Genomic DNA, 25,922 nt, shown 5'->3' with positions numbered 1-25,922 from the left:
CCAGTATCTTTGCAATTTAAATAGAACATCGTTGTAAGGATTTAAGGAGGAAAAATTAAAAATATATAAGTAACACTAACGTTTCGTTTACAACGCCGTTTTCTAGCAGGCGGGTGCCCTTGGCCTTGTGTCTATATTTGTGGCCTGTTCCATCATCATCATCATCATTATCAACCCATATTTGGCTCACTGTTGAGCTCGTTGGTCCAAATAGTCTACCACGCTGACCCAATGCAGATTGGCAGACTTCACACACGTAGAGAATTAAGAAAATTCTCAGGTACCTATCTATGCAGGTTTCCTCAAGATTCACCGTTTGAGACACGTGATATTTAATTTCTTAAAATGCACATAACTGAAAAGTTGGAGGTGCATGCGCCGGACCGAATTCGAACCTACACCCTTCGGACTAGGAGGCAAAGGTCATATCTACTGGGCTATCACGGCTCTCTTTAGTTTTGATAAAAAAATTGTGTAAAATATCGCCGTTCTGGGGCCCAATGAATTCAGGCACCCCAAGCGCAAGCCGACAGACGTACCGCCGAGCGATTAAGCGTTCCGGTACGATGTCGTGCAGAAACCGAAAGGAGTGTGGATTTCATCCTACTCCTAACAAGTTAGTCCGCTTCCATCTTAGATTGCATCATTACTTACCATCAGGTGAGATTGTAGTCAAGGGCTAACTTGTAGAGAATTAAAAAAAAAGCGCTAGCCGACAGGTACTGACCATTTACCACCTACCTAATTACAGTTTGCAAGCAGTGTTTATGTTTACCAGACATAACTATGTAATGCTTCAAATTAATTTATGTACATAGGTACATTCTGTTTGCATTCACGTTATATCAGGTTATATATGCGTTATCGATTTATGTGGAGGTCCGATTTTAGTCCTTATTAATGTTTGTAGTTGTGTTGTGTAGCTATTTGCGCGCTGGTTGTGAGAACTATTAAAAGAACATAATATAGCTGATGACTTCTTTGCCACTAGAAAGCCAAGTTATTTGTAAGTTATATATTATCCCCGTATTCTCACGGGTACGGGAACAATGCGGGTGAATCCGCGTGGCATAAGCTAGTAATGCCATGAAAATATTGTACGATAAATTACCGACTTGAACAAACGTTATGTAGGTACCTCCTTCAACACTGAGTACAAGTAATTTTACGTTGTATTCAAGAAAAACTTCTTCCAGAACAGATGAGCGGAAGAAATAGTAGAGCTTTTTGTACTATAAGAGCTTTTAATGACGTCTCATCTGGAGAAGTACTCCCGCCATGCTTTAGAAATAGGAGGAGAAACTGGAGGAGCTTCTTAAAAGCGGTTCAGTAGACCCAGAGACTACAATGTCACAAACTTTACCTCTATAATATTAATAAGTAGGGTACTTTTGTTCTTTTGTAGGTACTTATTATTTAAAAAAAAATTTAAATGTTCTCAAAACCTGCGGATCATAAGTCATAAAATACCTACCTACGTAAAACGTAATATAAATGCTTTCCATTATAGAAACATGCGTTCGTAGTATCACAAGTCATTAGACGCTGTATCCACTGTTCGCTGGGTATTGTTTTGTAATTGGTCTATTAAGTGCGCCAGAACCTGGCTGCCTGATAGGCGACCGGCGAGCGCAGAAACCAATTAGGGTTGTTGTGTGATCGGTGGCGCGAACAGCCCACTTACCGATTACTGCGTCACGGTGGTACTGGTATTCGTAGGCACTTAGAGTGAAGCCACACGGTACGATGCGGCGCCGTGCCGGAGCCGTTTTGCCGCATCGCTGTACACATGTGATGTGCGGCGCCGTGGCAGAAAGTGTGCCTGCGGTGCGGCGCCGGAGCGCGCCGTCTGGCATATCGTTGTTATTTGTATGCGGGACGCCGCAGCGATACCGCTCCGGCGCCGTACCGCGACCACACCGTATCGTAGCGCGGCACCGCTAATAAAACTGGTCAAATTCCATACATTAATTCACAATTTGAGATTTTACTTATATCATTTGTAACGCCAAACGTTACCTTGGCAAAAAGGACTACCAGCGCCACAGAACCGCCTAGTAGCCGCCGCCTTATAATAAAACTGTAAGAGGTACATTTTTTACATTCTGTACATTAAAGATATTTTGAAAATTTTTGTCGGGGGCATTATGTAATCGATACTGAAGCCAAAAATATTTTATATAGTCTGTCTGTCTGTCCGTGTTTTTTTGTTATTCGGACATCACGCTGAAACTACTAATTGAATTCAAATAAAACTTTTATTCGGTTTGAGATCATAATATGGAGAAGGTTATAGGATAGTTTTTATTGCGAAAATAAAATAAGAAGGGGGGGAAATAGGGGTTGAAAGTTTGTATGGAAAGTCCTTAATTTTTAGAGTTACAGTTTTAAAAATTTGTTCATAAATCATAAAAAATACGAAATATAATGTGATTAAAAGTGGTGAAATAGGGCTTGAAAGTTTACATTGATTTCCACGCGGACGACATCGTCCGCTAGTTTTTGATATTTATATGCAGGCCGCCGCAGCGACACCGCTCCTGCGCCGCGCCGCTACCGCACCGCACCGTGTGGCTTCTCCCTTAGGCAGTAAAAGTACTGTTCATCTGGTCCACTGGGCATACTTACGAGGACGTAACTTCTCGTACGTCGAGTTCTACTATCAGTAATTTGTCTGCAACTTTCTGCAATCTATCATAGTTTTACAGTTTTCCATCCGTATATTTGGAATGGAATGTTCCTTAGCTTCAATTCATTGAAATCGAACGTAAAGAGAGGAGAAAATAAACGAATTGAGGGCGTCCGCTGAAAAGTGATAGGTAAGTTATCAAAAAGCACAAAAATCATGACGTAGCTACAAATATGATAAATGAGGGTAGCACAACATTCCATATATTAAGATGTTTACTCGTGAACAGAACAGTGATAAGTGACTTTACTGAGTAGGTCATTGTACCCTTCGTTACCAGGACCTAAAATATGTAGTTTCCGCCCTTTTAAAATTCCAATAGGTACAGAAAAGGGAATATGGAGCATTGAACCATCACCCTAGTTCAATGCAGACTAGCGTTCTTAAGGTGAATAATCTATGAGGATACGTAGCCTCAATAGCTATAAGGTAAAGGGGTCAGACTTATCACCGAGAGGTCGTGGTTCGATTCCCACTCGCTGGACTGTTGTCGTACCCACTCCTAACACGGACTTTTTTGAATAGTTGGAGGGGAATGAAAATATTGTTCGTATTTAAAAGATATGACACATAATGATATGATGCATAAAAAAAAGCATCAGCTCATGTTAATTTTTATAATTATAATGACCAGGAGTCCGGGACTGACTACTAAGTTTTTTTGAACGAAACAAAAGCTGAAAATTTTCTATCTCGATCCACGACTTTTTCCCAAGATCCAAAACCACAACTCAACAACAATCATGAAACTGAACTTTTAAAATCAATTTTCGTTTTGCCTGTCACATCCGGGCGCACTCTAGACATTAAAGACAAAGTATCACCATTAACGATAGGTCAAGCAGAACTTCATCATCATCATCATCGCAAGTATCTATAGGAAATATCAAAAAAAATTACAATACTGAAATTGCTATCAGTAGAGTAGAATTTGAATGGATGGAACCAGCTTTTGAATGGATTTTTGTACATACCCTTAATAGTTTTAAACGGTATTTTTTGTTGACAATTACACAGATTGATATAAAAGCAGAACGCTCTAAAAGAGTATCGGTTCCGACGCTCGGGGCTCAGTACCGAGTCAGTAATTGATTGGTTTCACACGCCGCTGCCTCATCCGCTAGACAGCACACGGCACCGTTTATACCTAAATCATATTATGCTCTGTGGGCAGGTCTTTTAATCGTCGGAAAAATATTTCGACCAGCAATTTGCTATTGCCCACGACAATCATCATATTGCCATGGTTCAAATTCTAATAGTGTAAATAGCAGTTTTATCAACTGAAATGGTTACCTAAATAACACCCACACACATAGAAGGGGAATATTGATCAATATAAATAACTTTTAATAGTTAAAAAACTAAAAAACACGCTTTTCACGCACTTAAAATTACAAATATTGGATTTAAGTCACGTGTCTATTTTTTTCGTATTTCTAACAGCATACCCATACCCTTTCATTTGATATCCATAAAATCCAATATGGCGGCCTCCCCAAGATGGATGGCCGAATGGCGGTTTGAAATCCACCCCCAGGATTTCAAACCGCCATTCGGCCATCCATCTTGGGGAGGCCGCCATATTGGATTTGTAATGACATTTCTTAGCTAGTCATGTATTGTCATCAGAGCTCAGAGCGTGTGCAAAATTTCATCCTACACGAAGATCGGTAAGTGGGCCAAATTAAGTATCCAAGATTTTCTTACATACACAGTTACTATTAGCTAAAAATAATCTGCATACCAATTTCTAGCTTTCTACCTTGAAAAATTCAAACTTCTAACCCCCATTTTTAGGGAAGCGGGGTTTAAGAAAGAGACCTAAAAGTAGTCTACATCCTTTCAACTATCTCCATTTAGAAAATCACGTCAATTCGTCGCTTCGTTGTGCGTGAAAGACGGACAAACAAACATACAGACACACACACTTTTACATTTAAATATGGATTGATAGATGCGATATTAAATAAGCAATGAACGAGTTTTTATTAATTTGAATAGTGGATCTATTCAAATTACACTTTTTAATATATTAACCTCTATAGACAACCTACCCACTTAGTAGTTGTCAATGCTGAATGATAGTTTGAAGTATGGATTGAAAACAATCCGAATTTTGTAATGGCCTATTAAACACCATTTTTCATTTATTTATTTTACTTTAACAATAAATCATCAGTATGAATGACTTCACGATTTTGGAAAAAACTATAGTGCGTGAGCTGTTGTGCCGACTGTGTTTGTGTACTGATGTATCCAAATTAAAACCGCTTAACGCAGAGATCAAACGCAAGTTGAAAAGACTTTTCGATATTGTTGTCAGTACTTTGTATTTTATTTACTCAATATCTTTAATTAGCGGCCGCCCTACGGTTTCACTCGCGTAGTTCCCTATGTACTCAAATAACTTGGTATATCGGGTCAGTAAACCCAGAGATTAACCCCTAGAACCTCGCAACTTATTTTTGTCTGCGCAAACCCTTGGGATTTTACATTTCAATATTGTCACAGTTCTGTAGGTAGACTGCGGATGTGGCTACTTACTAATCTACATCATCATCATTATCAGCCTATGGACGTCCACTGCTGGACGTAGGCCTCTTGCATGGACCTCCAAGTACAATGGTCTCGAGCCGTCAGCATCCAGCGGCTCCCTGCAACCCGCTTGATATCCTCGGTCCACCAAGTGGGGGGTCGACCAACACTGCGCTTACCACGGGGTCGCCATTCCAATTTCCAGCACCTTGGGGTTCCAGCGTCCATCGGCTCTTCGAACTATGTGGCCTGCCCATTGCCAGTTCAGTTTCGCGACTCGCTGAGCTATGTCAGTGCCTTTGGTTCGTCTGCGGATCTACATAGGTACCACCAAACATTTTAGCGTTTCTCTATGATTGCACGTAGAAACTCGAGGAAATTCGTGAAATAAAATATAGTTACCTCCTAAGTTAAAGCGCTTATCTACTTCTTAGAATAGGTATATGTATAGTGTAAAGTGAGATCAATCATTTAAACAAAATATTTACAGATTTACAGCGACGACAACCTCCCCAAGGCAATATGCCACGATTGTCTACAGCAAGTATCTATTTTGCACCTTTACACAGTGAAAGTAGACAAAACACAAAAGTTTTTGGAGTTTCACAACATTAAAAGTAACGCAATCAACACGGAGCGGCATAAACTTCACCCCATAATCGCAGCGATTCCGAAACACAAAGAAAACGATATAAAATCCAATGACAATTCAAAACAGACTTCCCCTAAAGTGAAAGTGCCACCAACCGATTTCCAACAAGGAGATGCGAATACCCTGAAACTTCAGAAAAGAAAGTCTCCCGCTGATATGAGATTCTTAGAAGTAATGCCTTTAGATGAGTTTGCAATAACTGAGAGCATAGATAAATCTTTACTTAACAGTACTGCATCTAGCAACAAACCTAGTCAACTAAAGGAAAAAGATATTAAGGAAAACGCAGATGTTCAGTCGAATGATGTGTTGGACCCCATTGTATTGGTAGACGGCCGTCCAGCCAAGCAAGGCGCGGCTTTAGATAAACAAATAACACTATTTTACAAAATGGAGTGTTGCATTTGTCACAAGCAAGACTTCCACTTTAGATCTCTAATGAAACATTACAAAGATCGACACGGTGTGCCTGGCTACGTCACATGCTGCGAGAAAAAGTTTCACTACTTTTATCCGAAAAAAATTATAGAGCACATGGCTTATCATTTGCAACCCAACATTTTTATGTAAGGCGATATAAATTATTACTATACTTAAATCAGACCCGTATTGGAGTATATTTGTTGGTCCACACTTCATTGCCCGCTTCCATTTATGAAGATTTATATTTGTCTGACGTGTCGTGTCATGACGCATCAAAATCGTATCATACATTGTATAAGGCAACGTTTACACTTATGTGATGTAACATGTTCTGATGGCTTCTGATGTGCGGCATACAAAATGTATGATACCGATTCTGTTCTGATACTCCAGTAGTTGGGCGTTAAATTTGGCTGACATTAACGATAATACTAAATTAATACATTACCTAATTTATATTTTAATAATATTATCTGTCTATGATTTTGATGAATTTGGGTTTTGTTAGAAACTTTTCCATACGCATGTTATTTTGTGATCTTATTTTACGTCGCCGGTTATATACCTTTAAATAAGTATTAAGGTCTAACTATAGTCTGTTGTCATCATCATCATTATCAACCCATATTCGGCTCACTGCTGAGCTCGAGTCTCCTCTCAGAATGAGAGGGGTTAGGCTATTTGCCTTTGTCCACCACGCTGGCCCAATACGGATTGGCAGACTTCACACACGCAGAGAATTGTTAAAATTCTCAGGTGTGCAGGTTTCCTCACGATGTTTTTCTTCACCGTTTGAGATACGTGATATTTAATTTCTTAAAATGCACACAACTGAAAAGTTGCATGCCCCGGATGCCCTGTGGCTACCACGGCTCACAGTCTGTTGTGAATTACTATAATTCTATGGTTTTCTTTAATTCGGGACGGGAATTGTACTTCTTATAGTGTATACGACACACACACCTTTGAGCTAAAAACCAACATGCAATGATGAGTGATGTGTGATGTGTGCGTTACGTGAGTTTTATGTACGTAAACTCTGTTCCATCCACACATTATATTTATACGTATTTCACGTGACATTACAATAAACCTTACACACGTCTAGATCCGGCCTAATAACAAAGCAATGCATTTTTTGTAGGTGTCGCAGTTGTCATCAGAATTTTCAAACGTCGCAACAACTCCTAGAGCACCAGAGCAACGGTGGGATGTCGGAGGGCAAGATCGCCTGCCCACGATGTACAGATCGCTACCCCACCTACCAGGAACTGGGGTGGCATATCGTAACGCATCGCTCGGATAAACTGCAGTGTGATTATTGTGGGAAACTGTAAGCCATTATTGAAACTTATTAACAAAAGCCTGTAGTTACGAATATAATTCATACCATATGGTATAAATCATAATTATTGCAATTCTCTAACAGCGTTTGTATAACTCGATAGCGAGTTTCGAATTTGTTTCTTAACTCTTTCTATAGTAACGTGTTAAACAGAGAAAGATAGAGACATCGTCGACGTCGAGTTTCAATGCGTTACAGAATAGCGCTGCCGCTACCGAATTTGCTCTTTATTAAGGTTTAATAGCTCTAAGACCCACACACAAATTCAGGAGGTCTTAGTCTTAGGTTAAATTGTTGATGGACTAAGTATATTTTTGTCTTAAATACTACCAGCCAACTTTTCAATTAATTAGATGGGTCTTGTTATTGACATGGCTAACATTCAAAAAAATCATAAGAAACGCCTAACTTGATGCTTTGCAAAAGACTTTACAATTAAAGATGGAAATGACCTGATGGAAGTCCTATACCCGTTTTTCCGATTAAACTAAAAAAAAATCTATTTAAATATTATTTCAAAAACGTCGTTTTGTAATAACAAATGCCGTATATCGGCCACATGCCAACGTAGGTATCTATATTGGTACGCAATCGCAAATGTTACGAGCGAGTAGGTCTCTAACTAGTCTGTCCCTGCATATAAAATATGTAGATTGTTGAAGCAGAGGTAAGTCGAAATACGTTTTGGCCGCATATGTTCGATTTATGCTGCCCGAGCAATAGCATGCTACATATTGGCTGCCAAAATATGTACGGAAGATTTGGACGTAGGTAAACTAAAACGGGTACGTAGCTCGATTGCTATTCAGGTAATAACTTCAGCGAATTTATGAAACTAAAGGCACGGACCATCTCATATCGGTCTTGTTATACAGCCATACGAGTACATACATACCTATGTAGGTTTTTATGTAAATTAGCTGAGTTTCCGAGTAAAAATCCGAAATTGCCTTTTTTAGGTTGAAACATCACCACCGCAAGAAAACGGTAAATCATATGGAAGACGTCATACTTTGCTCGCACTGTGTACGGACTTTGAAAAGTTTGGAAAAACAAGAGAGAGAAATCGTAAGTTACATTAAGTTTACAATTGTTATATTTAAAGTAGATATAGATATGTAGGTAGGTACTAATTAACTTCCTACTTAGATCTGATTTTTTTCCGACGTTTTCGTTTACAGATTATTATTAGGCTGTGTTTTCTGTACTTCTATAAATGACAGCGCCAACCTTCAGTGTCCGCTAATACGAGGCGTATGAATGCGTAGTAACTAGTTAATAATAGCTGTGTAATTCGCCGTATTGCAAAGTCTAAAGCCTAGGGCGGCAGATTTTAGGGGTTGACATTTTGACCCAAAAATCTTTTTATTTATATTTTAGGTGTGTACATTTTGTACAGTCTTTTTAAAATTTAAAAACTTGCAATTTTATTGACACAATTTAAGGTAATTGTATTGATTGCGAAACTATCGAATTTCAGAGTTCAGTAGGGGCTGCAAAAGTTCAATAGCCTACTGGCGGCAAAGTAAATCCGCCACTGAGCGGGCTTGGTTTGGCGAATACCTACTAATAACTTCTTTTGCTCTTCATCATCATCATGATCATCATCATTAACAACCCATAAATTCTGCTCACTATTGAGCATGAGTCTCCTCTCAAAATGAGAGACTAAGGCCTTAGTCTACCACGCTGGAGCAATGCGGATTGGCAGACTTTACACACGTAGAGAATTAAGAAAATTCGTAGGTATGCAGGTTTCCTCACGATGTTTTTCCTTCACCGATTGAGACAAGTGATATATTTTCTTAAAATGCACATAACTGAAAAGTTGAAGGTCCATGCCCGAGACCGGATTCGAACCTACGCCTTCCGAATCCAGAGGTCATATCCACTGGACTATCACGTCATCTCTTAAACCACAATATTTATTAAATACTCATAAAATAAATTATGCCTATTAACTTTTTAATGTACCTAACCATAGCCACAGCATACAGGTTTGCAAACGTATTTAATTTTTTTCTGATTATTAGAAAGAAAAGGTTAAAGCAAAGAGCAACGATGTTGTCACAATACAAAAATATCAGAAATTTCGCCAAGCGATGGGACTATCGGCGGACGAAGATGGATCAACAGACTGAATAAAAATTAAGATGTTTAAAAAAATAGCAATATAAAAAAACAACTTAGAGGTACCTACGATCAACACATAAAATAAGTTTTAGGCACATTACAAAATAAAAGAATTGAAACTCTCAATTATCTTTTTATTTAATTTCTTAGTGAACTATAATTGGTGAGCCTTCCATTTTTTAAAGAACATAATTTTATTAAGTAATATCTTTTGGACATGAGTTTTTTTGTTATATATAATAGATATACATATGTATATCCAAAAAATATTATTATAATTAATATGACAGTAGTGCATAGACGAAAATAGAAGCTAGAACCTTAGGGATTTCAGATTACCCAACTGTTGAGATACTTGGGCCAGTTTGACCATTACCTAATTAATAAGTATCAGATAGTCTAACCGTGAGTTTAGTCACTTTGTTACTTTTTAACAGAAGACGAAAGCGTTTGTGAAAACGCTATCCGAGACTTATAATCGTAAAGAGGTAGTGAAACTGGCCCTTAATAAGATGTACCTAATGGCTTCCACACAAATATTAAGGGTTCCGTTTCGTATCCGACTTAAAAATCAACAAAAGAACATAATTCTTTTCAGTAATAGGTACACATGCATGTTTTTTTTATATCAAAGAAACAGTATATAATATGACAATGGTGCAGACGAAAACAGAAGCTAGAACCTTACGGATTTGGATTTTAGATTGAGCTACTTGGGCCGGTTACGCCACTTATTGATAAGTATTGGATAGTGTAACCATAAGTTTTGTCACTTTATGCCCGATGACAAAAACGAAATTTGTGAATAAGCTATTTGAGACTTAAGAAGGTAGTGAAACCAAACCTTAATAAGATGTAATGGCTTTCACACAAAATATAAAGGGTCTTATTTGGTATCCAAAATATTTGTGTACCCTCATTTTGCCACGCTTCTATGGGTCAAGTTCCGTTTTAATTTTGAAATTGATGTTTTTAAATACAAATTATATACTTATTTATTCCAGCCTTCGCTTCTTAACAAGTGACCCGAGTAAGTCAGAAATGGCCGGCAAGTTGTTGGTCTGATCGTTCGCTCCAGTGTTCAGGTTGGAGAGAGGAATGTTGAGCTGGTTGGACGTAGCCTTCTGTTGGCCCTTCATGTTTCTGTGCTGAGGGAAGCTCGGCATGAGCTTCGGGTCGCATGCTGGAACAAAATAACAAGTATAGGCAAATAAAAAAAAATTATCAGCGAGCTTATAACTATATTGTGCTGCATAAACGTGTCAAACAAGACACGCCCAAAGTGTCATGTTTGTTGTCAAGGTCAAACGTCAAAGTCAAACTTCAAAATGCTTTTACAGCCACAGAATGTTTCACAAGTTTCTATATGGTCAATGTCAAAAAAATGCTCCACATCTCACCTGCATCTAAAATATATCCAATACGCTATTATCCATCAGGATGGCAAGGCTTAATATTCTTTGGGCCAAACAAGCGCCAGCTCTCGGGTAGACAAGTTTAATTTTTTTATGGTTTTTAGGGTTACGTGCTTTTAGTAAATTACATGATGCTAAAACACAATCAAGCATTTTTAAAGTGTTTGTGTCTGCCTCCCTGTTTGTCCAGGCTAATCTTTGGAACGGCTGAACCAATTGAAATTTTCACTGATAAATAGAGAAGATATATGCTACATTTTCTCCTGGAAAATCCATGGTTTCCGGGGATTTGTTAAACACTGAATTTCACTTGGACAAGTCGCGAGCGTCCGCTAGTAATAAATGTAAAGTAGAAGAAGAAGAATACTTTATTGCCCACAATATAAAACTAATTAAAACTAAAAATTTGCATTCAAAGTCAGCCTTATTGCTAAAAGCAATCTCTAACAGGTAATAGACAACCCCTGATGACATAATTGCGGCGAAAGAGCTGGAATATATAATAGGTACTCACGTAACGGCTGCTCTTTGAAGTACGAGCTCTGGAGGCACTCCTCAGCGGTGGCTCTCTTGTTGGGGTCGTACATGAAGAGGAAGTTGAGCAGCCGCAGCCCCGCCGCCGACAGCCACGGGAAGCGCTGCTTGAGGTTGTTGTACGGCTGCTGCTTCAGCGTGAAGTTCTGCAGCGCGGGCAGCGCGCTGAACTCCGGCCAGATGGCGTCGGACGGTGTTCCTGTCAACCACATACAATTAAAGCTCAATATTCATTAATACGCCTCAGACACGTAACGAAAACGCCTCAACTGCGCTGCCGCGCGCTGGTTCGCTTGCCAGCAACTCTTGTCACTTATATATCAGGATATATCCGAGAGCTGGTGGAAGGTATTTGAGGCAAGGTGAAAGCTTATCCTGTACCTAACTTGATCTAGAGACCAGTTTGCGAAGCAGTGGGGGTTTTTTAAGTGATAACTTCTTATAGAAGGGTAAACCGCTTCGTGAAGTAACGCATTACGGCGCCACACTGTATAGCTTCCTTTCTTCTTACCCATGCTGCAGCAGGTTTAACTTATATTATTGGCTTGTCCGACGGAGTAAAGGCAAGCTGTCGCCGGTTGGACGGCGAGGTGATACATATAGGCCGAAATAGTCCCGCGTTTGGAATAAGTGAAGAATTGGTAGGTGTATGGTCAAGATAGAACACTCTTTACATTGGTGCTGAGAACCCTGATTTAAAATGGTAAAAGCCTGTATTTCAGGATCCTCGCTAAGATAAGTGGCATAAAATATGTTCATAAGCCACTTTTACACTAAAACTAACTTAACTATTGTCCAGATTTGCACATAAACGCAACCTTTTTTCACACACCCTGATGAGGTAAAAATACATAATCTCAGTCAGAAAAGTGCTGGTGTACCTACAAGCAACCAGTAATGGTGCAGAAACCTAGTAAAAAACAATTAATCGAAAACAGTTACAATGTTACAAAGACTACAATATACTCGTCGCTAACTCCAATAAAAGAAAGATAAGGTAATACTTCTTAAACTCACCAAGCAAATCCACAATAAGTTCCAGCTGTTCTATCTCTGTCCGGCCAGGGAGCAAGGGCTTGTTGGCCAGCAGCTCGCCGAGGATGCACCCGGCGGCCCACATGTCCAGTGCAGGGGTTTGTTTGGGCGACTGCAATAGTAGCTCTGGGGCTCTGTACCATAGTGTGACGACACGTGGCGTAGCACAACGTGCTGGGGCGCCTAGCCAACGGGCTAAGCCGAAATCAGCTGGAAAACAAAATTACGTAAAAAGGGGTCAAAAATAACGAAACAAGAAAATACTTCAGATAGAAATAGAGTGCATAAATATAAAGATAGCCAAGCTAGAACCGTGGTCGCACTCATTGTATACATTTACTTATATTTAAAATAGAGGTCCCATTTATCTACATAACATCATGCTACAACCAATATCGAATCTGACATAGTAGTAACAATGGAAAATGTGTCAAATATAGTACATCTATTCTATCTAGTTATGTGTATATTAATGGTTGGGCAAAGTAGCTGGTGTTACTAGAAATCGAAATAATATATAAAATAAACATAATCTAAGGCTGCCAGTCCACCGAAGCAGAACAAGGCAGCAGAGCCAGAATGATGATTTTTTTTATAAAATTTTAATATTAAAAAAGGGACTAATAAATAAATGTTAGAAAAAAACATATTACCTATCTTGACACATCCTTTATCTGTGAGCAACAGATTAGAGACTTTAAGATCTCTGTGCACTATGAAATTAGCGTGCAGATACTTCAAGCCCTTCAACACTTGGAGCATTAAGCATTTCACTTGGGACTCTGTGAATGGTGACGTCATGTTGTCAAGCAACGAAGCCAAGTCTTGTTCACAGTACTCCATTGATAAGAAGATACTAGAAAAAATGTATTTGATTTAAGATTTAAAATGCATAATGTCAATGATATTGGTGGTTTGGAAGTTGCAGGTAAATTATATTTGACGATCTGACATAGTTGGTAATGCTAGTTTTCAATAGAAAGGTCTCGGGTATGTTTGGCAGTATGGGATTATATATATTTTTATAAAGCATTTTAGAACTTTAGTACCATTATTCTACATAGAAACCTTATAAGAGCCTGGTTCCATCTTAGTCTGCATGGTCTTAATGTCTGGAGAGATCACGGTCAAGGGCTACCTTGTCATTGAATAATCAGAGACAAATATGTTAGGATTCCATGGATTCACTGTGCAGGTACCGGATCTATCGCGTGGTAGAAAAAGACTCAGAGCAGAGTCTTGGACTTGTGACTACAGGATGTAGTTTTAAGGAATTCCTTGACAAACAATTAACACTCCCCTCCTCTGCTCGTGTTTTCTCCCTGCCTAGCCAAATGTGGTAAGATCCTATTAAAGCAGCTTTGGATAACTGTTCTAATATAAAACTTGCTGCAGTTCTAGAGAGGCCAAGGTCTTTAAGCAAGTTATAGAGAGATTTTGCTGGTAATTCTCTCGCACCTGCTTCTACAGCATACAGACTAACTATATAGCCATTTTTAATTAGTTCATAATGTTATATTATATATTAGGTCATATAATTGGGGGTTAATTGCGTAAATCGATTGGATCCATTTGACAGCTAATTCAATCCATTATTATTGTAAAACTGGCAGTTTTCCTAGGAATTTGACAATTCATTAATGGATATTATTTGACATTTCATTAAATGGAGCTGTCGGATCCAATCAGGTTACACAATTACCCACTAGATTGAGCCAACAGAAAAAAGTAGTTGAATTTGGCTAGTTTTAAATAAACAATAAAATATACCTCTCCAGTGACCTTCCAACTAACACTTCTTTGAGTTGTACAATGTTTTCATGACGGCATGCCATCAAGACTTGGATTTCACGTAAGCCGCTCAGTGGCAAGCCATCCTTTTCAACATCCATTCTTACTTTCTTCAATGCTACTATGTTGCCATTCAGTTTGTCTTTCGCTCTATCTGTAATAATTTTTTTCATAAATGTGTATAATCTTAATTTTTTATTAAGCACTGTTCTGTAAAGCTTATAAACGATTCAATTTTGGTTCAATATTGATTTCAATCTCATTCAAAACTTTGATTGGCCAAACTCTTTCAAATGCCATTACTTCAATTTGATTGTATAATCTATACTAATATTATAAAGCTGAAGAGTTTGTTTGTTTGAACGTGCTTATTTCAGAAACCACTGGTCAGATTTGAAAAGTACTTTCAGTGTTAGATAGCCCATTTATCGAAGAAGGCTATAGGTTTTATAGACCAATAGGAACAGAGCACCAAAAGCAAAGATTGTTTCAAAATCGGAGGATGTGCTCCTATTGATAGCCTACGCTGCGTGCGCTGCGTAAGTGGTTAAAGTTTCGCAAAAGCGTTAGCCCAAAGTAACTATACCATGAGGACGAAGTCGCGGGCGGAAGCTAGTATGTAATATAATTTAACAATGTTTTTATAATTTGATAGTGCAGCTTTGAAATTGCCTTTATTTCGCTCTATCTATAGTATAGCATTAAAAGGAAAGAGATAGACGAATGCGAGACTCTCACTGTCTAGCTGTACATTGATACCAGTGGCGTGCATAAGGTTATCGATTAAGATATGCACTAATAATAAAATTGAGCAAACTTGAAAAATCTGTATTTAATAAGCACTAAGAAGGCAACTCTTAGGTATATTATATGCAGTACTTTAATGCATGTATAAAGTTCACGCCTACTACTGCGACTAGCCTACAATGTTTATTTCAAAATTATAAATGGAAGAAAACTTACAGACAATTCCATAGGTGCCTTCACCAATGCGATTTATTTTTTCAAATTCTCCAACGAATCTGCACCTTCCTAACTGCAGACATAGAATATTCAAACATCCAGTTTCATAATTTATAATTTTAAATCGATTGATTGAGGTTATGTTGACTTACTATGTCTTTTTCGGGAATTTCCATGGATTTTCCAGTTCGGAAAGATATCAGCACACCTTTGCGTGCTGCTGGACCAGTAGGGTCCACAACATCTTGAGTGGATAGAGGTTTATCAGAACCTGAAAGAAGTACCGAATAGAATTTTGATTTCGTTAAAACCTGGCACTGGCATAAAACTTAATTTTGTTAGATAAACTTACTTTGAGACATTTTAATAGAGTTTACGTCCAGCTCCGATAACTGCGTCTATTTAATAGTAACAGTAGAAACACGGAAATCCGAAATAATTATGAATATTTCATTTAAATTAAAATTTATTCTATGTAAACAAACAAGCGCAAACTACAACACACATCATAAACAGATTAATACATAATTACATAGATACTACAACCAAAGAGTATCTCATAGAGTAGAATGTATATAGTATCTCAGACCAATTATTATATAGGACCTGCCTCGCTAGACGTTACTTTCTATCAAAATACCTTTTTGTGTAATTGAATTGTGTAAAAAACAGGCAAAAACTTCTAGTTTATTATAAGACATATACCAAATCTAAGCTCGTTTTCCTCAGAAAATGACAGACAATTTTATTCGTGACTGTGAAAGCGATACAGATCCATCTATAATTGGTCTGAGGGTGCAATGCATCTCCTTATCTAATTCCTCTATGATTTAAACTCTGTTCATCAAATTCATTCAAAACCCTATAAACATTCTACTTTAAGCTCATTGCTCAAAACTGTCAAAGTCAAACACGAAAAAATAACCCAACCCAAAAGTCAACAAATACTACAAACCGAAACCAAAACAAATGAAAAAATTTTAAATTTTGCAATAAAACCGTATTAAATTTTTCTGTTACTCATCATGGTTCGTTCACTTAACATTATTGAACCTGTAGGCCGGTTTTGGCGTACTAATATGTAAGCGTTATACATAATTTTCTCATTTCATATTTCTAATTCCAACCCACAGATCCAATCCCAAAACAAATATTTTTTATCAGTATAATTAAAAGCAACACCCAAAAGCTATGAGAATTCCTAAATCAGTAAATCCTCGAATTCAAAAGGAACTAACGTAAGTCTTTCAAATTATGTAATTTGGTCAATTTATTTTATCAGCCCTCTATATATCCCTCCTTAAATCCAGGAGCAGGGATAGGGAGATCCACCATGCAGCTCCAATTAGGTTTGTCAGGCTTAGGGTGATTATGATAAACCATTCTACAATCACTATTGGATGATTGCAAATGACTTAATATGCAATCCAAGGCACACCCTACTGGCTAAGATATACCGCCAAGCGAATTAGCGTTCCAGTATGATGTCGTGTAGAAACCAAAAGGGGTGTGGATTTTCATCCTACTCCTAGCAAGTTAGCCCGCATCCGTGTCTTAGATTGCATCATCACTTACCATCAGGTGAGACGGTGTTCAAGGACTAACTTGTAAAAGAAAAACATACAGTAAAGTGACACCACTAACTGCGTAAAGGGCTACAGAAGTAAGAAAAGCTTATTCCACAGACTGACTTGGGACTCAAACCCAGGACAGGAAGCTACGTAGCTAACTATAAGCCTAAGGTGGCAACCTTCAATAATCCAGTGAAGTCCCTGATATCCAACGTCACCTAGATTTTTTTTTTTTTTTTTTTTTTTTTTTTTTTTCTTGTACGGCCAATCTGCGATCAGTCCTAAGACTATAAACAAATATGTTGCGAGTGTCTTTGTCTTGTGGAGGTCGATCCTCATTAGGAGTCGGCGCTCATTTGGTGCGTCCTGTTTTTTAAATGTCCAGGTCGAGTATGCGTTTACGTTTAAGACGCCTCGGACAGTCATCAGTCAAGAGTCTGTTTGCTAAGATATTAGGATGAATAAGGAGTCGCTTCTTGTATCTTTTGGCTAGCCCCCTAACTTCGTCCTTTACTGTGCAAATTTGCAAATTATGATGTAGTTCCTCATTCGTGATAAACCACGGCGAGTTGGCGATAGTACGTAGTATTTTATTTTGCATTCTTTGCAGGATATTTAGGCTAGTGTCGCATGCACTACCCCACAGTTGAGCGCCATAGGCCCAGGCCGGCTTCAAGATGCACGTGTAAATAAGCAGCTTGTTGTCAACGGACAGCTTAGAGTTTCTGCCTAAAAGCCAGTGGAATGTTTTAAATCTGATATTCAGCTCTTCTCTTTTAGTTTTTATATGCTTTTTCCACGTGAGTCTGCGGTCTAGATATAGGCCTAAGTATTTGACGTGTTCATTGTGAGGCAAAGTGTTGTTATCTAGATGGACCGGCGGACAATCTCCTGTTCTTAAAGCAAACGTGACCTGAACAGATTTATTGGCGCTTGTCTTAATCCTCCAATTCCGCAGCCATGTTGCAACCTGATCAAGACCTGTTTGCAGCAGTGCTGATGCTGAAGTAGCATTTTTATGGCTTGCTAATATAGCTGTGTCGTCGGCAAATGTTGCTGTTGTAATATTTGATAGAGTCGGTAGGTCGGCTGTGTATATTGTATATAGAGTAGGCCCCAAAACAGATCCCTGCGGCACACCAGCGCTAATATTGAAAAACGAAGATGTTGTGTCTTTTTCTTTTACTTGAAAAATTCTATCAGACAGATAGGAGGAGAGAAGTGGTATGTAGCTATGTGGTAGCACTGATTTGAGTTTGCACAAAAGACCTTTGTGCCAGACCTTATCGAATGCCTGCTGAATGTCTAAGAAAGCAGAAGCACAATATTCTTTATGTTCTAGGGATTTTCGAATTTTATCGCACACTCGATGGACTTGTTCTACTGTCGAATGATGCTGTCTAAAGCCAAATTGATGAGGAGGAATCAAGTTGTTTTCATTTAAAATTGGTATTAATCTTTCCAGAAGGGCTTTCTCGAATAGTTTTGACAAGGTTGGTAATAAGCTTATGGGTCGATAAGATTTGATGTCATGTGGTGGTTTCCCCGCTTTGTGAATCATCAGTATCTGAGACACCTTCCATATTCTCGGAAAATATTGTGTTCTCAGAATACCGTTAAATAGGTATGATAGAAAAACTAATGCTTTCTTGGGTAGCTCTATCAAGACCTCTTTTGTGATTAAGTCAAACCCGGGTGCCTTCTTGTTGTCTAATTCTCTAATTAGTCGTGCTATTTCACGAGGTGAGACCGATTTTGGAGGAACATTTAGCTGATAGGGAGCATTTACAGTTGATTCTACAGAGTCCTCAAAGTAGCTGTTATTCCCTGATTCATTTGGGGTGAATACTAATGCAAGGTGTTCAGCAAAAGCATTCACTTTCTCTTGGCAGCTCCTGGCCCAGGTTCCATTTTCTAGTTTTAGAGGTGGTTTCACTTGTATCGGCCTGCTTATTGTGTTAGTCAGCTTCCACAGGGAGTAATCAGAGCCAGAAGTTGGGGAGGCTGATAACAGTTTTTGGTTTACGGTACTATCTTCTATTTCCTGTAGCATATCCTTTAGCTCTTTACATGCTAGGTTAAAAGCTCTCTTGTCAGAGTAATGTCTGCTGGTATGCCAAACGCGTCTCAACCTTCGTTTTTCCAAGATTTTTATTTTAACTTGCATGGGGATATTTGAGGATTCCGGATCATTATTTACAGGAGGTGTGCTACTCCAGCAAGCTTCCTGTATTAGATTAGTTATATGAAGAGTAGCATTTTCGACGTCTTCCGGCGTTTTTAATGCAGTATCTAATTTGATTCGTGGCTCTAAGACCTCCCGAAAGCAGTTCCAATCTGTATGTCGGTTGAAAAGACTTTCAGGTTTTTCAATGTGAATAATGGTAGTGCTTACAGTTAGCAATACAGGGGTGTGGTCAGAAGAGCTATCATAGCAGGAATCGACTTTAAAATAGTGTTGAGACAGCCCTTTTACGAAAAAGAAATCGAGAAGATCGGGTATTTTATTCCTGTCTGTTGGCCAGTATGTTGGTTCGCCTGTGGAGATAGGTAATAAATTATTAGAAGTCATAGCTAGGTTTAGTTGTCTGCCTCTTGTTGTTGTCAGTCTTGAACCCCAGTAGGTGTGTTTTGAGTTCCAGTCACCACCAGCTACAAAACGATCACCAAAAGTCGAGAAAAGCTCTGAAAACATGGCTGCACTAATGTTATATTTTGGTGGGCAATAGACAGAAGCCAAGTTGAAGAATCCACATTTATCTCTCACAGACACAATAGTAGCTTGAGTATGGCTTAACTGGTAGTCGGGGAGGCTATGGTGTTTTATAGAGCTTCTGATTATAATAGCTGTGCCACCATGAGCTGTGCCATCGGGGTGATTGGTTAGGTATGTACTAAATCCATCAAATTTAATGCAGCTGTTATTAGTACAATGCGTTTCAGTAATAAGTAGGGCGTCAAGTTTGTGAAGTTTTAACAATAACTCTGCCTCTTCTTTGTTTGGACTTAGGCCATTGATGTTCCAAGTAGCAATTCTTAAACCTATTTTTGGGCTAATTTATCTACAAGCGTTGTGATGAGGCTCATTAGAGTACTCATTTGTTGTAAGATGAGATCAAATTTTTCACTTTGCTTAATGAGAATTTGTTCTAAGTTAAAGCTTAAGCGATCATCATATGTTGTTTGAGGTTCTTGAGATTGTTGTTTGTTTTTGGTTTTGACGGCTTCTGCATAATCCATCCTGAGTTTTGATGATTTTGGTTGTTCAGAATTCTGCCCTTCCGACCTTTTATTTGAAGAGTTTATTGGTTTTCTGGATGGTTGTTTGGTTGACCTCCTAGCTAGAATTTCTTTATAAACCTCGCATCCTTTATAGTTGGCAGGATGTGATCCAAGACACAAAGCACATTTTGCAGGGGTATTTCTGTCGCGTTTGGGGCATTCTGATGTTTTATGCGATTGGGCACACTTGACGCAGCGAAATGGTCTCATACAGTAGTTTTTGGAGTGGCCATATTGCTGACAACGTTGACACTGTACGATCGTTTTACTTTTTCTAGGGTCTTCAATTTTGACAGACTGATGGTAAATGTACTTAATGTCTTTAACAAGTCGATTGTTAGCATGGGGAAGGAGATTCACAAAGAAAGTAGATGTGGGTTTCTTTTCTGGGCCATATCTGGCATTAATTATAAAACGTCACCTAGATGTGGGTTTTTTAACATCGCCCAATGGTGTTTCTGTGCTCGCCCAAAGCTTCTGATGATGCTGTTGAGGTCCCATTAAGGAGCCTCCAGTAGATCATCACTTCAACACATATTGAGCTGCTGAGCTTAAGTCATGTCTCAGAATGAGAATGAATAGGCCAATAGTCCACCACGCTGACTCAATGCAGATTTGCAGACTTCACCCATGCAGAAAATTAAGAAAAATTCTCTGGTATGCAGGTTTCTGGTATGCCTGCCGCTGAATAGCTGTTCTCCAAAAGAAGTTACTCGAGCCATTACATATCTCAAAGGCAAAAAAGCTCCAGGATATGACCAAATAGATGATATGTTGTTAAAAAAACTGCCACACAAAGGAATCATGCTCCTAGTTATTATTTTTAATGCCTGTATTCGACTAGGTCATTTCCCTAGCCAGTGGAAAATCGCACAAGTGGTCATGGTCCCAAAGCCTGGTAAACCACCCCAGGAGACGTCATCATACAGACCAATAAGTCTTCTTCCAATACTAGGAAAATTATTTGAGAGAGTCCTACTCAACCGACTTTTACCTTACTTACAGGACATAATTCCAACCCATCAATTTGGTTTTCGTTCTCACCACGGCACTGTAGAACAGATTCACCGTCTAGTAGACATCATTAGCAGAACCCTAGAAAACAAACAGTATTGTTCTGCTGTCTTTATAGATATAGGTCAGGCTTTTGATAAAGTTTGGCATAAAGGGCTCCTATATAAAACAAAAAAGCTCCTACCACACTCATTCCACTGCCTTCTAGATTCTTATTTGCATAATAGATGCTACCAAGTTAAATGCCAAGATGAAGTATCGCCGCTATACAATATTGAATCTGGTGTCCCACAGGGAAGCATTTTGGGCCCCGTACTATATCTTCTGTTTACTGCTGACTTGCCTATAAAAGAAAACACTACAACTGCAACATACGCCGATGATACCGCTGTTCTGTCAGTACACGAAAATCCGGAAGCAGCTTCACTGAACCTGCAAATCCATCTAAATGAGATTGAAGATTGGCTAACAAAATGGCGTATAAAAGCAAACCAAAGTAAATCCACACATGTTACATTTACACTTCGCAGAAAAACATGTCCACCCGTAAAACTCTTTAATGAAGAGCTTCCTCAGGCAGATGACGCTAAGTATCTTGGCATGCATCTTGACAGACGGCTTACATGGCGTAAGCATATTTGGACTAAGCGCAAACAGCTTGACACAAAATTAAGAAACCTGTACTGGCTGACCGGCAAAAAGTCTCAGCTGAATAGTACCAGCAAGTTAGCAGTATACAAAGCTATATTGAAGCCGATCTGGACTTATGGTATACAACTTTGGGGAACAGCCAGTACAAGTAACATTGAGATACTGGAAAGATTTCAAAACAAGGCTTTAAGATGTCTTTTTAACATCCCGCCATACATAAGTAACAAGAATATCCAAAGTGATCTTAATGTTAAGACAGTCAGACAGGAAATACAGTGCTACAGTATCAAATATCAGGAGCGACTAGCAATGCATGTCAATGACTTGGCAAACAATCTAGAAGGAGACGGCAGCCTGCTTTTTTGCAGACTGAAACGCAACAGTGTTCAAAATCTAGCCAAGAAAAATAGCTAGAATACAGCATAATAGGAGATTTGTTAATGGACTTACTCCTTCTGATGACCCATAACCTCTAACCAACAGACGAACGGCTCAATGTCGAATGACAGATTGCCGAGTAACAGTATAAGAGAAAGGAGAAAAAAAAAAAAAAAAAAAATGCAGGTTTCCTCACAATGTTTTCTTCACCATTTGAGATCTGTGATATTTAATTTCTTTTAATGCACACAACTGAAAAGTTGGGAGGTGTACGCCTCGGACTGGATTCAAACCCACACCCTCTGGAATCAGAGGCAGAGGTCAAATTCACTGGGCTATTAAGGCTCTCTACCACTTACACATTCAGAAAAAAAACAAAATAGTTATGAAATGCTTATTATTTTAGAAAACGTTTTGGTGTGTATGACAAGGTTTTACCAGCCGCTACTACACCAAGTAGACTAGTCCCTGATTATATTGTGCAGCCAGACTATGTAACAAATAAACTAGTATTTGTCAATAAGAAACCTGAAATTAAAGATGAGGAACAAATTAAAGGAATGAGATCTAGTTGCACATTGGCATCAAATATTTTAAAGAGGATTGGATCATTTATACAGGTAAAACATACTAATTTAAAAAAAAATTATAAAAATTTGTATGTATGAATGTCCATATTTATAAGGCCATGCTGTAGTTTAAAGATTTTTTATAAATTATTTTGTTAGCCAGGTATAACAACCGATGATATAGATGAATTAGCCCATACATTAAGTATAGCAGCTGGAGCATACCCTTCACCATTAAATTACAAAGGGTTTCCAAAAAGTGTTTGCACATCTGTAAACAATGTGGCTGTACATGGAATTCCTGATCTACGACCCTTGAAGAATGGTGATATAGTCAACGTTGATATTACAGTAAGTTGGTATACAATGAACTTTAATAATTTATAATATCTGCAATTTTTTAGGGTTTGGTTCCCAAAGGGCAAACCAGGACAGAACCCTATTATTATATACTCTGGTGTCCATATGTCTGTCTGTACCAGGCTGTATCTCATGAACTGTGATAGACATAAAATAAATATTTTGGGGGGTTTCCATACAGCAAATGTGATAATTTTTTGCTGTTTTTACAGTTAATGGTATGGAACCCTTTGTGTGTGTGTTTGACTCTCACTTGGCCGATTTTATTGAGTTTCTTGATACTACACTTTATACTTTGTACAGCTTACTATTACAACCAAAGCCAAACAATTTTAAAAAGTTCAATATCTGTACTAAATTATTTGCTTTTGCCTTCCAGGTTTTTTTTAATGGTTACCATGGAGATTGTTCAAAAACATTTCTGGTTGGAGATGTTGATGATCAAGGCCTACATCTAGTTCACACTACTGATGAATGTCTTAGGCAGGTAAAACCACAGATTTTTTAAATTCAGGAGCAAAATTTCTTACATCTGTGATTTTTCCATGTAGAATTCAATAAATAATAAGAAAAAACTCATCTTACTACTACTATGTCAGCAGCAGTTGTTAAGAAGCAGGTACTTCAGCTTCATACCAGTGGTGTAGCGTTTTTTTTTTTTTTTTTTTTTTTTTTTTTATTTTAAAATAAATAAATATACTTAAACAATACACATCTCTATCTAGCCCCAAAGTAAGCATACAGAGTAGCTTGTGTTATGGGTACTAAGATAGTTGATATTATAATATTAATATACAATTATATACTACATATAAATACTTATATATAATGTATAAATACACAGACACTGGAAAACACTCATGCACATCACACAAATATTTTCCAGTTGTGGGAATCGAACCCACGGCCGTGGATGCAGAGAGGCAGGGTCACTACCCACTGCGCCATGCGTTGCCAAATGAAAGGTCAAGATTTCTCACAAAAGAAACAAAACTGCTTGCCTATAAGAAATATCTTAGCGATTTAACCTATGTATGATATTCCCAACTTTTGGGCACACACTTTACTAGGGAAAAAAGAGATTGTGGATTACCTACATTTTACAAATTTTTGATTTCACTCAAAGACTACATGGGGCGCTGTAGTCCTGGGACCCCGTATCATTGATATGGCGGTAGCTACGCCCCTGCTTCTTGCTACCAACAATATAACATTCTTTAGAGGTTAGTATCTTGAATAGTAATGTAAAAATTTGTTTCAGGCTATAGATGTATGTGGGCCGGATGTACCATTTTGTGACATTGGTATGAGGATATACAGGGTCGCTAAGAAAAATAAGCTCACAGTATTACCAGCGTTTGTTGGTCATGGCATTGGAAAATATTTTCATGGACCTCCTGACATCTACCACACAAGTATGTTTACAACTAAAAAAACAGTAATTTACTTATAGACTACTACCCATAGATACTTATTTTCTTTTATTGTGCTTGAAACCTTAGCAACTCAAGAGTTATTGAGGTGGACAGATTTAATACTCACTTGTTGCACTAGTGTTGTACCCACACAAGTGTTCACAACTAATTAATGATGGGAATAGGAAAATTATATTGGCATACATTATTAACAAAACAAACAATACAAAAACAGACTTACTTTAGTAACTTATTCCTTTTTCTATTTTTAGTCAACCATTATCCAGGTATAATGAAACCAGGGATGACATTTACAATTGAGCCTGTCCTTTCACATGGTAAAGAGAATACAGTTATATTAGATGATGGCTGGACTATTATCACTGAAGATGGATCTAGAGCAGCCCAAGCAGAACATACAGTGCTTATCACCAAAGATGGAACTGAAGTGTTGACTAAATAGCTAGAAAAAGTAACTTTAGAAAGGCAAATAAACAACTTATGGGTTGCATACACGTTTTATTTCCATTTTTGTCTTGTAAATAGAATGGCACAGAGATTAATTATTTTCAATTTCGTTTTATCGTAAGGCACCCAAATTTTTCATTAAATAATTTTTATACTAATCCAGTTTGTGTGCTGCAGAATGGTGCGGGTGACAGTGTTTCACTTTTAAAGTTGCTACGATTCACAATAATAATACATAGTAGGAACGCCATACAGGCAACTGTCGCACACACCATGATACAGAGCACAGACCTCTACCTTTGTACCTTTTAGTAAAATTAAAAAAAAATATTATATTTTTTAAAATTTATTTATAAAAGTGGGTATTCCATTAATTTACATACAAATTTATTTAGTCACGTGATGACCTCATAAGTGCTAAGATATATGATGATACATTTTAATTTCACATTTTATTTATATCATGCAGATCAAATGAATCAATGGTTAATTATCCTATTGTGTATAAAAACATCAAACATCAAAGAAACACATATATTATTATTATTAGTTATTTAATTAGGCATTTAGGTTAACTTGCAGGTGTAAAAATCTTTATTAGATGATCAACACTTGAACAATTTCCGTTTCAGCAAATAAACTGATGTCATAAAATCATTCTTCATTTATATTTTCAGCCACCAAAAACATTGTTCA

General features: G+C 37.9%; 3 protein-coding genes across 5 annotated transcripts; 2 read left to right on the top strand and 1 right to left on the bottom strand.

Moving 5' to 3' along the window:
- Positions 1–2,513: 2,513 nt before the first annotated feature.
- LOC112051803 (zinc finger protein 280A-like) lies at positions 2,514–9,900 on the top strand. Its single transcript, XM_052881926.1, has 7 exons — positions 2,514–2,634; positions 3,406–3,506; positions 3,707–3,769; positions 5,718–6,445; positions 7,447–7,635; positions 8,607–8,715; positions 9,681–9,900. Exons 1-7 carry the CDS (start codon positions 2,514–2,516, stop codon positions 9,786–9,788), a joined length of 1,419 nt encoding a protein of 472 aa, XP_052737886.1. The 3' UTR covers positions 9,789–9,900.
- On the bottom strand, positions 9,901–16,026 carry LOC112051794 (cyclin-dependent kinase 10). The gene is made up of 8 exons (XM_024090584.2): positions 15,871–16,026; positions 15,671–15,789; positions 15,519–15,591; positions 14,535–14,709; positions 13,418–13,620; positions 12,747–12,974; positions 11,710–11,928; positions 9,901–10,963 (listed from the first exon to the last, which is right to left on the bottom strand). Exons 1-8 carry the CDS (start codon positions 15,878–15,880, stop codon positions 10,776–10,778), a joined length of 1,215 nt encoding a protein of 404 aa, XP_023946352.1. The 5' UTR covers positions 15,881–16,026; the 3' UTR covers positions 9,901–10,775.
- A 375-nt stretch (positions 16,027–16,401) lies between these two features.
- Positions 16,402–25,267, top strand: LOC112051796 (methionine aminopeptidase 1D, mitochondrial). 3 transcript variants are annotated; one of them, XM_024090589.2, is made up of 7 exons: positions 16,402–16,546; positions 16,652–16,756; positions 22,821–23,034; positions 23,143–23,334; positions 23,723–23,830; positions 24,605–24,758; positions 25,031–25,267. In XM_024090589.2, exons 2-7 carry the CDS (start codon positions 16,710–16,712, stop codon positions 25,219–25,221), a joined length of 906 nt encoding a protein of 301 aa, XP_023946357.2. In that variant the 5' UTR covers positions 16,402–16,546; positions 16,652–16,709; the 3' UTR covers positions 25,222–25,267. The 3 variants fall into 3 exon arrangements, with proteins under 3 accessions (XP_023946357.2, XP_023946354.2, XP_023946356.2); XM_024090586.2 differs by lacking the exon at positions 16,652–16,756 and having other exon boundaries at positions 16,418–16,599; XM_024090588.2 differs by having other exon boundaries at positions 16,444–16,756.
- The last annotated feature ends 655 nt before the right edge of the window (positions 25,268–25,922 follow it).

Source organism: Bicyclus anynana, chromosome 1 (assembly GCF_947172395.1).
Source record: "Bicyclus anynana chromosome 1, ilBicAnyn1.1, whole genome shotgun sequence".
Classification (NCBI taxonomy): Eukaryota; Metazoa; Arthropoda; class Insecta; order Lepidoptera; family Nymphalidae; genus Bicyclus; species Bicyclus anynana.
Note: the sequence above shows the minus strand (reverse complement) of the source record. Positions and strands in the feature narration are given on the sequence as shown.

Bases quoted from the DNA above. Each gene is read 5' to 3' on its own strand.
- LOC112051803 (XM_052881926.1), top strand. From the start codon at position 2,514: ATGCAGGCCGCCGCAGCGACACCGCTCCTGCGCCGCGCCGCTACCGCA. The intron at 3,507-3,706 runs GTATCACCATTA...ACAATTACACAG, and splicing joins CTCTAGACATTAAAGACAAA to ATTGATATAAAAGCAGAACG. The intron at 3,770-5,717 runs GTCAGTAATTGA...AAATATTTACAG, and splicing joins CGCTCGGGGCTCAGTACCGA to ATTTACAGCGACGACAACCT.
- LOC112051794 (XM_024090584.2), bottom strand. The intron at 13,621-14,534 runs GTATATTTTATT...CATTTTTTCTAG, and splicing joins GTTGGAAGGTCACTGGAGAG to TATCTTCTTATCAATGGAGT. The intron at 10,964-11,709 runs GTGAGTACCTAT...ATTTTGTTCCAG, and splicing joins CTTCAAAGAGCAGCCGTTAC to CATGCGACCCGAAGCTCATG.
- LOC112051796 (XM_024090586.2), top strand. From the start codon at position 16,544: ATGGTTCGTTCACTTAACATTATTGAACCTGTAGGCCGGTTTTGGCGT. The intron at 16,600-22,820 runs GTAAGCGTTATA...TTATTATTTTAG, and splicing joins CGGTTTTGGCGTACTAATAT to AAAACGTTTTGGTGTGTATG. The intron at 23,035-23,142 runs GTAAAACATACT...TTATTTTGTTAG, and splicing joins GGATTGGATCATTTATACAG to CCAGGTATAACAACCGATGA.